Source organism: Rousettus aegyptiacus, unplaced genomic scaffold, assembly GCF_014176215.1.
Source record: "Rousettus aegyptiacus isolate mRouAeg1 unplaced genomic scaffold, mRouAeg1.p scaffold_m13_p_6, whole genome shotgun sequence".
Lineage (NCBI taxonomy): Eukaryota > Metazoa > Chordata > Mammalia > Chiroptera > Pteropodidae > Rousettus > Rousettus aegyptiacus.
The window spans coordinates 109,826,372-109,838,958 of NW_023416309.1; the positions used below are offsets into that span (position 1 = coordinate 109,826,372).

The 12,587-nt window shown below is 61.8% G+C and overlaps 1 protein-coding gene across 2 annotated transcripts in view; it reads right to left on the reverse strand.

Moving 5' to 3' along the window:
* The window catches only part of SDK2 (sidekick cell adhesion molecule 2), a 233,402-nt gene that overhangs the window by 9,032 nt on the left and 211,783 nt on the right, over positions 1-12,587 (reverse strand). For both annotated transcript variants that reach the window (XM_016143599.2, XM_016143598.2), the window contains 5 exons: positions 11,924-12,049; positions 8,237-8,401; positions 6,861-7,001; positions 6,376-6,514; positions 4,313-4,439 (listed from right to left, as the gene is read on the reverse strand). In XM_016143599.2, coding sequence (XP_015999085.2) covers positions 4,313-4,439; positions 6,376-6,514; positions 6,861-7,001; positions 8,237-8,401; positions 11,924-12,049 — 698 coding nt within the window. The remainder of the gene's footprint in view (positions 1-4,312; positions 4,440-6,375; positions 6,515-6,860; positions 7,002-8,236; positions 8,402-11,923; positions 12,050-12,587) is intronic.

Sequence of the window (12,587 nt, forward strand, 5' to 3'; positions counted from 1 at the left end):
TTTACACACATGCGGTCTTTTCTAATAGATCGTAACACAGCGTAATGTACGGTTCGTAAGAGCCTGTCTGGCTCGCTCCTGTGGCCGTCACATGTAAATTGGTACCGTTTACTGGGTATGGAACAAATAGCCATTAAATAAAGGCACCAGGGGAGGAATCGTGGATGCAAAAGGGGCCACGTACTAAGCCTGACAAGCTCTGGGGAGGCCCGCCTGGTGGGCCCACAAACCCCAAGACCAACACAACCACGCTGGGTGGTCTGAACATAAACATCCCCAACTAAGAGTGGGCCGTGGCGGGTAGTCACTAGCTAGGCCTGTGGCGTCCCTGAAGTTGAACTCTGAAGCTGCCCGTTGCCTTCGTGCGGCTAAGACGGCAGACCTTTGACACAGAGCGGCCTTCGTTTCCGGCCACGCCGCTCTCGCGGCCCGCGCACGGTCTCTGCATGCCGTCAACGTCGCCTGCCTGCACCCGCCAATGCGCAAGAAGCCCACGTCTCTCCGTTCCGCTTTTTATCCAGCCCCGGAGACCTTCCTGCTTTGCTTTCTCCTGCTTTGCTTCTCGCGGCCCCTCGCCTATAACCGATGGGTCTCCTGCAACCCCCTTACGTCTCCTGCTTTGATTCTAATGTACGAAAGAGGCTGCCGAACTGCCACTCTCCGGAGCATTTTCTCAACCCGCTGAGATCGGGCTTCCTGGCAATGACGTCAGTTTGGCTCAACTAAATTCCTGGATGACTTTTCCTTAGGGTGGACGTCCATCTGTCAACTGGTTTCGAGGAGGGCAAACCCAGCCTTACCCCTCCCCAGCGGCACGCGGGGCCCAACCTGTGCCCGGTGCATAGTAGGTATGCAGAGGGACGAGGGATGGAGCCTTGTGCTGGGGGCTCCCCGACGCCCTCTTCTCCCTGTCTTTACCTGAAAACAGCGACAACCCCTGACCTCTGAGGGTTAAGTGGTGCCGTCCTCACACAACCCGTAGTCATTCCTGGCTGCTCCGTGGAGCTCCGTAAATGTTCACTCTTACGGTTCGGCGCTCAATGAACACCATCTAACACCTAGTCTGTGCTGTACATTTCCTTACTTTTTCACTCGAGTCCATTGAAATGAGCTTAAAGGGGCTGCCGGGACGGCACAGAGAACCGAGCGGCGGTTAGCAGAGGCGTGGGGTTTCTTCTCCATTGAGATTTTCTTACGGGCTAAGTTTGGAATTCTGCTCCCAAACGTGGGCTCTTACTTTGAAAATGAAGTTGGAACGCAGCCATACTTTGCATTTAGAAGTCCCATCAAACAAGCTGTGGGCTCTTTAAGCCTCAGCCTTTGTGTCTCCCCAGCCTGGAACCCCCTTCTCCGGCAGCTCTGGAGGTGCAGTCCCCACCCCCGGCTCGTGCTCCCTGGGGAGTCTCAGGCCCTCCTCACCCCCTCCTTCCCCCCTCCAGCCTTCGCCACAACCCCCTACGGCCTTTCTCACATGGTGTCTGTCATGTGTGTCTGTTTATAAGGAACGTGGGCTCCGCATTTATTACCGTATCACGGGGAAACGGCTGGCGGATCTCCACTGATTTTGGAGAGTGAGTTTTGGGTGGTCTGATTTAGACTATAAACCAGGCAGCACCGGCAAAATTCGCTCTAAGAGGACCTGGGGGGAAGGGGGTCTTCGAAACACAGGCAGTCGCTCTCCGGAGCAGCAGACGCAGAGGGGCCGGCCCGTGTGAGCCTTAGGCACATGCACTCGCAGAAACCCTCATGGCAGGAGGACTCACAGTGGCACCCGCCATAAGCCCCGGGCTGAAGGTCACAACGGTGGACGCTCAGCAATGCAGACACCGATGCGCCGTCGAGTGGCTCCTCACGGGGCCAGCGAGCAGTCACCGGCTCCCGTTATTTGTGTCGGTCACAAGGGCATGACAGGGAGGCCAGCAGCTCTGTCTCCAGACTATCCCCTCCAGCCCACGGGGGTGGGGGGGTCTCCTGGGAGGCGGGGCTGTATCTCCATCCCCTCCATGTCCTCACAGAACACGCGGGAGAAATGAGCGTTGAGGAGCCGGTGTCTGCTCACCTCCCTGGATGGGCGTGAGCATCTGGGCGCCCTTAGCTGTCAAGGCACCAACTCCGATGTGACGCGGGAGGCGCAGGCGAGAAGCCACGGGCTGAAGCAGGGGCCCGTCGTCCCCTCACCGAACCACGGAATCGCACGGCAGTACGCTCGGGGTGCTCTTGGCGACACTTAGGGGCTCAGGGTGGTGGCGCTTTACAAACAGGTGCGGAAGCCTCTCAACCTCTTACCGATGGCGCATTCGACAACGGTGCAGCATGCCAGTGCCCTGGGCCTGGGGGACCCGGGTGACTGACTGATGGCTGCACGCTCTCAGGGTCTCCCCGGGCTCTCCCTTCTCTGAGGACACCAATGCTTGGACAGTAGCCTCCTGGATCCTAGGCTACCCACGGTGACCTGAAAGCCAACGGCCTGGCTTTCAAGGACCCTTCCAGAGCAGGCGGGCCCAAACGGTCCTGACCGTCTTTCCAGGCCCCCTGGGAGGAGCCTGGCGCTGCACGGGCCTGCCCCCCGCCCCCGTCACGCAGTTCCCGTGACAGCCTTTCAGAGGAGCCCCGCCATTGTGGGCGAGGCTGTGAAGGACCTCCCCGCATCCCGCATCCCGCAGGCAGTGAGACGCGGAGCTGGGTTTCAAGGCCAAGGCCAGCGCCGGCCCCGGCCAAGGCTGCTGCTTTCCAAAGGGACGGCTGCCCTTCAAAGCGGCCATCGGCCGGGGCCAGTCAAGCAGGGCCCTTTGTCCAAAGCTGCGGGACTGTCTTTCTTCCTGGGGAACGGACTTAGCGCCTGTAGCACATTTCCCTGAGTGTCTGTCTTTATCCTTTGAAGATGGGCTTAAGGGTGTTTTTCTTTCTTTTTTTTTTTTTTAAAGATAATTCATGCAGAAGGTCAAGGGAGGCTGGCCAGAACAACATGGGGGGTCCCTTTGGGTGGCCTCCACCTTGCTCTCTCTGTGGACGGGAGCAGGGCTTAAAGAGTTCCCTGGTCCAGCCCTATAGGCAGGGTGAGTCCCTTTATCTTTTCCAAATTTTACCTTGATCTAAATGCTCACCACCATCTTTGGGGAGAAATAAAGAGAAATTATGCTTCAGGGCAGCATGGCCTTGAAGTCCCCACATTAATGTGGCTGCAAGGAGTTAAATACTTATAGTGAGAGGCCACAACCTGAATCATGTGCATCCCTGCGTAAGCCAGGCTAGGTTGGGGACTCTGTCCCTGCCAGCTCTGAGCGGGGGCGTTAGCTCCGGCCAGCTTGACTGTGCCAAGCCCATCGGTAACCTTGGAGCCAAACACACCAGCAGTGGGCGAAAGGCCCTGGGTCCACGGGGCCCACAGCAGGCTCTCGGGCTTGCTGGCACCTCCTACATGACCGACGACGCTGTTCCCTGCTGGCAGCTCTTCCTTCTCGTCCTCGCCTAGGACCGGGCAGAAAGGTCCGGGGCGTGGGACGCACTGGCCTTTCTCGGCCCTTCCTTGGCAACCACCAGCCTTGGCCAAGGCCGAGAGGGCTGCAGTGGGAGGCCATACCTCACTGCGTTGGAATGCGCTCGGCCCCCTCTCCCCGCAGCCTGGGACAGAGTGTCCCCTCGCGGCCCACCTAGTGGCAGCCTCTACGGAGCTCTGTGTCTCCCAGAGGCACCGTCTCCTTCTGAATATTAGAGCCAGAATTTACTCCACAGTTGTCGTGTGCCAGGCCCTATGCTAAGCTTCTCTGAGCCTGATCACAGAGCATCCTTCCCACAGGCCCAGGAGACAGCCTGTTATCACTCACGTCCATTCTACAAATGGAGAAACTGAGGCTCAAAGATGCTACACACCACACCCAGGACACCCCAGCTCAAAGGCGGCAGAGCCAGGATTCAAATTCAGGTCCGAACCTCCAAAGCTTAATGCCTCACCAGTCTACACTGATTCCTATCCTTGGGGCTCTCATTTCTGGGGCTCATTCTGACCCTCGCTAGCTCGGCGAATTGGGTTCTCCGGCCTCTGGCGATGCAGGCTGCTGTGCGGGCCTCCCTCTCCATGCCTTCGCAGGCCGAAGCAGGCCAGAGCTGTCGAGTGACCAAGCATGTGGGGTGACTCCTGAGAGTCTGAGGACCATGCTCTAGGGGGACTGTTTTGGGGACCCCACTAGCCCTGGGCGCAAACTCTGAGCAGAGCCTGGGAGGTGGCGGCTGGCCAATGTGTGACTCCCGGGGCGCCTGCTGGGGCACCTTTGTTTCTACGGCCCGTAGGAGAGGAGGAACGGGAGCCCCTCACCTGAGAGTCAGAGATTTCCGAGGGCTTCTCAGTCAGGCTGCTGCTCTCCGCCTGGATGAGGTCGTTGTATTTGGTGACGTCCTCATCTGAGTAGTGCAGGCTGCCCGGGCTGGGCCGGGGCGGAGACCTAGGGAGAGAGTGGGGTGAGGCCGACCCTGGCTAACCACAGCCTGGGGTGGGGAAGGCTCAGGGTGCACGGGACCTCGGAATCAGCCCCCAGGGAAGAGGCAGAGGGGGGTGTTGAGTGCGTGGGTAGCAACTTGACTTTCCACTTGTGGTTCCAAACCTCAGGCATGGGGACCACCGGGCAGCGAATGCTCCAAAGCATTCTCGCCCTGACGAAACCTCCAAGTCAGACTCTCAGGGGGAGGCCCGGAGACCAGCGCTGCAGACAGACCGCCCCCTTGTGATTCTTAAACTCGCAAAGTGAGCTTCACCGCCTCCCGATCTGGGAGACCAGAAGTGCTTCCAGGTGCTCAGTCACACCCTACCCGCGGAAAATCAGCCCAGAGGAAGCCTCGCGTGCCAGTGAGCGGTGAGCGAGGGGCTGGGTTCTGAGTCATCACTGCAAACACCCAGAACAGGGCGCCCCGGGCCCTCCACCACTCCGCCCTCGGGACGGGGTGCAGGAAGGGCGCTGCTCGGGGCTTGACGCCCCGAGATCTGCCCAGGCTGCTCCAGAAAGGTTTTTCTGGAGCCGTGGCTCTGACCCCCAGCCGTCGGCACGGGGGCGTCTGGCTGTTTGCTGCAGAAGTGCTGCTCTGAGAATACTCCGTGGCCTGGGGAACCCCCTGCCCGCCCCAGCCTCGGGTGCTCTACCCGCCCTGATTTCATTCCAGTCGACACAGCCTCTTCTCTAAATCGCTTTCGCACAAAACAGGAACAGCATCAGCAGCAGCTTCGCGTAGACGTGACACACAGAGAAAACGGGGTGCCAGGCTAACGCTGTCTTGCTGACACGCAGGGTGAGCTGCGGGGCCGGGGGAGGGACCTGGCAGTGCCACGCGGCTGGTCAGGCCCCGGAGCCTGGGGCTGGTTTGGGGCAAACGGGATGTCTGCAGAGGCCCAGCAGTGTAGGGACACTCAGAGGCTGGGGTGTGTGTACTCGGGGGGCGTGAGAGGCGGGCGAGGCCGGGCCATTGGTGAAATGTCCCCTTGTTCCACGTGGCAGGGCCCTGGAGCCAGCCCGGCGGGGCTGTGGTGGCCGCGCCAGGCCCGCCGCTGTGGCCTCGAGCAGCCCTTTCTTTGGGACGCTGGCTTTGGTGCGGGATGAGCGCTGTGTGCCTGCGTCCTCTGCCCATGTCCCCCTGGGGGACGCACACGTCACCTCTTCCCTCCAGGACCGGACACAGAGAAGTTCTGTGAGCCGTCCCTGGCCTTGGAGACGGGCGGCCCGGTGGGCTGGGAGCAGGACTGGGTTGGGGACCAGCCGGCGGAAGCAGGAGCGTTGGTGGGGGAGGGGGGGTGCCACCAGCCTCGTCCTTCTGGGTTGGCTGTGCCGAGGGGTCAGGCGGGAGGAAAGTGCCCTAAAACTACAACGGGGATGAGTAAGAACCCCGCGGACGGGGTGTCTACGCTCGGAGAGCCCTCACGTTCCAGGATTTTGAGAGAGGCAGGCAGGGCACGGGCAGCCCTGGGGTGCCCCTGGCGCGGCTCACTCAGCCGTGTCTGCCCAGCCCGCCTCTGCTGGGTCCATCGTCCCTCTGGGACAAGGCTTCGGGCTGCTCCTAGGAACAGCCGACTCCAAACGGCAGTAGTTGGTTTGTGAAATAGTGCAAGCTACTTGCGTTGTGCTGTCGCTGACAGAAACCCTCGGCGCCCGGCCCCTCGTGACTTTCTCCCCGGTGCGCCCTCACCCGGGCTGCAGCCCCGGCCCCTGGCAGGGCCGCCTGGGCCTCGCTGTGACTTTTGCTGACCGTTTCCAGCTGGAAATGCCATTTCTGGGACAGGGCGAAGCCAAGTGGGCGCTGCCCGCCTTGTGGTCCTCCCGAGGGTCCTCCGCCCCCGGCGCTGCTGCTCCCCACACCGCCATCCTCTGGCCCCCCACGCAGAGAGCCCGCTACCTGGTGTACAGGCCGTTCTTCCTGCAGAAGGAGTTCTTGACGGACAGCCGCCGGTTGTTGAGTTCCAGGGCGGGAAAACTGCTTTCGTCCAAGCTCATCATCTCCCCGTGGCCCAGGGCACCGGACTTGGCATTGTTCCCTGGGTGGGTGGGGTGGGGGGAGATGGACATCTGGTCACCCACTCCATCCCTGTAGATCAGGTGGCTTCCCCTCCCCCAGCTGGCTGGGCTTCCTCCCCCCTTTTTTCCTTCTTAGGGTTGAAACCAAAATAAAAGATGAAGGTTGTACGGGAAGGCCAGGCTGCCCCACTGATCAGCGCAGATACGTTTCCGGGACAGAGAAAGAGAAAGAGAGAGAGACAGACAGACAGAGGGACAGAGAGAGACAGAGAGACTCCCCTGCCCCCGCCTCCCCCCCACTCCCCGCCAAAAGGGAGGCAGACATGCGAAAGCCCGGCCGGCCGGCGGGGCTGGGGGCCGGCTCACCGGGGTCCGTCTTCTTGGCATACTTCCTGCTCTGGCCTCGGATGATGAGCACAAAGACAAGCAGCAGGATGAAGATGAGGCCGACGAGGGCGATGACCACCAGGAACCACCACTCCTCGTAGAACGGGTTGGCTTTCTGGGCTGGAACATGGATGGGGCGTGAGGGACAGGGCGCCCCGGCCCCCGCTGCTGCAGCTGGGACCCCACCGCCTGCTCTCGGGTAATGGGTAGGCGGGGTCTGTGCCCTCTGACCGAAGTTGGACCCGACGCGACGTTCGGAGGGACAGTTTCATCTCCAGTGCCAGCTCCGACCCATCGGGCTGCGGCGGGGGCAGCCCGAGGTTGCCTCTGGGCTCGCGAGGGGAGTGCGGGGATCGATTAGTGATGTCTGCTGCGGACGGGGGCGGCGTGGGCGCGGGCGGTATGCTCGCCCTTTTCCTTATTTCTCTCCGTTGCTACCCACAGCCCTACTACCTTGATCGGCAGACCCAAGTTTGCGTCTGGCTTGCTGTGAGCCTGGGAGAGCTTCTCACCGGGTTTAGCTGGGAATGAATCTTTTCCCAAGCAGGGGGCGTTGGGAGGGTAAACACGAGGGGTCTTTAGGACGCCTCTCCAGGTGGGGTCCCTTCTCTCAGAGCCCCCAGGACGAGGTGTTCTGCACGCAGCCAGCCCGACTCACGCTGCTGCCCCACGAGGGGCTGGCTCCTCTTTCGGTCCTGGAATGCTTACTTTCCACGACTTGGTTCTATCGGTCTGGGCAAGGGTGAGAGCGTGTGGGAGGAGGGAGGTGGCCAGGTTTCTGAAACGCAGCCGGCGAGGAGGAATTCTGAGCTATACTGCTGCCTCTGGGGCAGAGGTTTTGGTATTAAAGGTGGTTAGTGGTTAGATTTGGGGTCACGGGTTTCGGTGGCAGAGGCCTTTGTGAGGCGGGATGGGCTGCACGGGCAGGGTGAGGGGAGAAAGGGGAGGATGGCAGCCCGCCCCACCCAGGCATGGCTCGGTCCCGTCGGTGGGCGAGGCTCGTGCTTCTCCAGCTGCTGACTCTGTCTGTTTTGGGGGGTGGTTTCTATGGAAACACAGTTTATAGCCTGGCGCCCTTGAATCTCCTGGGTGGTGAGCTCATGGAAGGTCTCATCTTGGGCCCACTGATTTGTCCACAATCCCACTGGGCACCCCGCCCAGCGCGTCTGGAGTCTTTGAGAAGGAACCCCAAAGAGCCATCGTCCCCAGCTTCTTCCGAAAGCTGACCCGGGGCTCCCCGCTGTAAGGCACTGAGAGGACGATGCATTGGCGTCCCCACCCCAATGCCTCTCCTTCTTCCCCAGCGCCCCGCCTCTTCCGAGGGGCGCCCTGCCCCTCCCCCCGCAGGCCGGTACCTGGCACAGACTGGGAGGGGCTGCTGGGGGCGCCGAAGCCGTAGTCATTGACTGCGATGACCCGGAAGTCATAGCTCACGCCGGGCCTCAGCATGTCCATGCTGAACGTGTAGGAGGTCACCTCCTTGGGGATGTCTTTGATGAGGATGTCCCACAGCCCCTCGTCTGTAAGAGCACAGAGAGGGCGGTGCCCCGTGAGGGGGAGCCCCCCCGCATCCCACCGGTTACCCCCGTCTGGGCCGCTCTGCCAACACCGATCTCCAGTGCTTGATGCCTAGTAGGTCCTCAGGAGATTTTGTTTTTTAAAGATACCTTTTTGCAACATCCAACCCTTTAATTCTTTTAGCAGTAACACCTATAAAACATTAAAAGGTGTACTATGTGCAAAAAATCCTGTAACAAAGAACCCAGTACCACCGACTGGAACAGACTCACCCCGCGGGCCCTGGTGGCAGAACTCTACACATTCTGTTTCTCGTGTCATTAAAAATTCCTGGTTGAGGGTGACTTTAAGTGGCTGCCTATGCGTTTATCACATGGGGGGACCCTCCCGTACTTCATTGGGCCCCTGTTTTACTGAGCCCCGTTCCTATTCAAAACGTATGTAGTAGAGACATCACACCAAAAACAAAAACAAAAACAAACAAAAACAAAAACGAGGACTTTGTTCTAAACGGTTGCCGGAGGAACCGGGGTTGCCTGCGAGGGTCTGGCCGGCCACCTCGCCCTTGAGCCCCTGACTTGCTTCCAGGCCCGCGACCCGCGCCTGTGCCTGGTGCTGCAGCAGGAGGCTGGGAGGGGCCCGGCCAGGTGCTCGAGGCCTTGGCCCTTCGGAGGAGGGCGAGCCCCCCGTTCCTGCCAGCGCAGGCTGATTCCAGCCACCCTGGTCCCCAGTCAGCCTCCCTCCTCACGTGGGCCAGTGGCCCAGAGATTTTAGAAGGACCTCGGTGGCCTGAGCTCGCAGGCCCCCCATCCCCCCGCCTGCTCCAGGAGGGCGACCCAGCGGTGGTGGGCCCTCCGGGGTGCACTGCTCTGGGCTGACCCCCACAGGCCCCTCTGGCCCCAGCCACGCTGCCTCCTTCAGACCCCGGGGGCTCCCCTCCCCCAGCCCGGCCCCTCCCCGGGGCTGATGGATTTGGTTGGTTCCCACGCTGCGCTTTTTGGCAGGTCCATCCCAGTCACCGGTGCCACAGCCCGCATCGTATTTTGGGAAGTTTGGGCGGAGAGTGTGGTGGTACCCGTGGGAGCCGCCTTCCTGCCCTTCCAGTCCACACCCCCCAACTCGCAGCAGGGCTCAGGGGTGGGGGTGTCATCTGCTGTCCTCACGGAAGGGTCCTGAGCCTCGGACACACCCTCCCTCTTGCTTCTTCGGTTTTGGGTGTCTGCCTCCCACACACCCCATCTTCTGTTCAACCCCTTTCTCTGCTGGGCTGGGGACTCCTCCTGGGCAGTATTCATGCCTAATTCGTCCACGTGGCCCACACCCAGCACGGGGCCCTCCGTCGTTGAATAAATGAATGCCGACCCTTCTTCCCTGGCCTCTTCGGTGCCCCCCAAACGCGCGTAACTCCAGTGCGGCGCTCCTCGAAATCTGGAGAGTGGGGGGCGCACATCCGTGTTTCTTCTGCGACTCTGAATTCTCTCATCCACGACCGTCACAGCGATGATAACGATCCTGACGACGATATGACAGTGACTCTCATTCCTGGTTGAGCATCTTGGCTCTAAGGGCTTGACGTTTCGTGCTCACAGCAACGGTGAGAAGGAAGAACTGCTGGGCCCAGGTTGCAGAGGAGGAAACCGAGGCTCCGAGAACGCTGAACCGTCTTCCCCGGGCCGCATGGCCGAGTAGCAGAGCCGGGGTGTCAGCCCAGAGCCGTCTGACACCTATGGGCACTGACCCGCGTCTAGGCGTCCAGCACCGTGCCCAGTGCAATCAGCAGCTGAATCAGTGTCTGCAGATGGGCTCGTCCAGGGCCTGCTGCCCCCCGGGAGCTGGGGCCTCCTGCCCATTGTCCATCCCACCTCGTACTGCCCCACACAGAGACCAGGGCAGGGCCAGGCCAGTGGGGCCAGGCCGGACAGAAGCTGCTGGGATGTCACGGCATGGCTTTGGCCTCCAGCCCTGGGGATCAGCTAATCTGTGGGGCGAATTCCACTGCCCGAGACCTCGAGTGAGGCCCTCACTGGTCTCAGCGCTGGCCGCTCTGGGTACATTGTTGGTTCTGCCCAATGCACAGCAAGCACATCCTGAAGACGAGCAGGGTGAGGCCTCATACTGCCGGGGGCACGGGGGTGGGGGAGACGCCCAGCCCTAATGGGGGCCTGCTCGCACACAGCCGCGGGGAGAGGCCGTCCCCACGCTCCCTGGCCTCTCCTTGCCGTCTGCCATGCCCACCACCAGCCCTCGGGCACTGATCTGCATCCCGATCCTCGGGGGCTCCTGCCGTGATCCTTCCTCAGTCCTTGAGTCCACCTATGGACTCAGTGACAGCCCCCAAACCCGGAACCTCAGGCCCCACGCCGGGCCTCCCAGGGAACATAGGATATTCAACAGGGCCAAAGTCTGGAGCCAACATTCCACAGCCTGGCACCCCGGCCATGGCGAGGAGAACACAGCGGTCTCTTGGCCAACGCAGCAGCTGGCGTCGGAAGGCCGGGAAGGGACCATCTGGAGCAGGGAGAGAGCCAACCCCACGTATACCTTCCAGCCACACGTTGGCTGTGAGCTGCAGGGCGCATTAGCTTTTTGACTATAATTACCAGCCTAAGATTAAGGCGCTGATGGGGTGGTGGCGGCTTCTAGGAACCGCTGGGATGAACTATTTGGTGTTGAGATGACTGGGGCTCAGCTACCCCGAGGGATTAACCCTTCGCTGCGGGGCTGACTGGCGCTGCCGTGAGCGCGGTGAGCCGCGGCCGTGCCCGACGACCTCCCGACGTGATCGTTATTTGCTGCTCCAGTGGCAGTCTTTTTTTTTTTTTTTAATTTCTCGATTTCAAGCCCCCGATCACGGGTCCACGGAAGGCCGAGAACAAGCCGCCAGCCTTTGCTGACTCTGGCCCCTCGGATAAACTCGGAGGCCTAGCCGTGGAGGGCGCTGGTGGCGGCCGAGGGCTCCCGCGGGCGAGGGGGGCCGGGAGAAGCAGGTGCCACCACAGCCGTGAAACAGGAGCCCGCGGAGCAGCCCCCCGAGCGACGACGGGTCAGTCACGCCTCTCCTGATGGCTTCGGAAGTCCCTGTGCTTCGACGGGAGAGGCCGGTACAGTTACGAGAACGGCCGAGGCAGGTGCGGTGGCAGAGACAGGCCTCAGAGGGGCAGCCGGGGGCTCTGGGGGACGGCCGGCCTCCTCACGGGGCATTCGCCAGTGGGGCTTGTGTGTCACTCACGTGACCGCGACTCTCTGCATCTTCGCCTTCTTGAGCGACGCCTCCCCTGAGCTGGAGCTCGCCCGGCACTAAGCGCCGGTCTCTGGGGGCCTCCGGGCTGTTCCCTAACTAAGGTGCACCTCCCCAGCTCCCCCTCACCCAGGCCACCTCTCGCTTTGCCTGGCATGGCACAGGCGCCGTCTCGGGTGACCGCGGACGGAAGTGCGCCAAGTGGGGGGGCTGAGGGAGGAGGGAGAAAGGGAGGCGAGGATGGACGCCTGCTCCGCGGGGCGAGCCGGCTCCGGGCCGGGCGTACCTGAGGGCCTGGCCTCGATGACGTAGCGGGTGACGGGCCCCTTGCCGGGGTCTCCGCTGGACCAGTGGATGGCGATGGCGGAGCTGTACCGCACGATGATGGGCACGCCAGGCGGTCCCGGGGCGCCTGCAAACAGAGGGCGAAGGTGGACGGGGCCTGAGCACCCAGCGGGGGGGGGGGGCGGAGACAAAGCCAAACCCAGCCGGGGGGTCTGGAAACCCTGCGCGTGCCCAGGCCCGAGGGGCGCATCTCGGACGGGGCGCGCGGGATCCCACGGCACTCTCCTCCGGGTCACCCCCGGACCCCGAATTCCAAGTTCAAGGGCAGGAGACGGTGTACGGGGGATGCCTGGAGCAGATTCAGGGGAGCGTGTGTCTCAGCAGAACCATTAGATGGGAGACTGAGCCATTCACCGAGCCCACCGGTGCCTCAGTTTCCCCATCGGAAAGGGCCTTTTAGAATGTAAGGCCTGAAGGCGTGTCATGGGGGGGGCAGACAGGTGGTTGTGACAATGGCAGAACAGGCTCACGATAGGAGGAGGTTGGTTTGGGGGGGCGTGACAGGCCCCCCGACATCTCTCCTGGCCCTTGATGGCAGCGTCCTCCCTGCCTGAAATCCTCCCCGCTCAGCCGTACTTGCTGCAAGGCCAGGGGCGCGGGGCTGG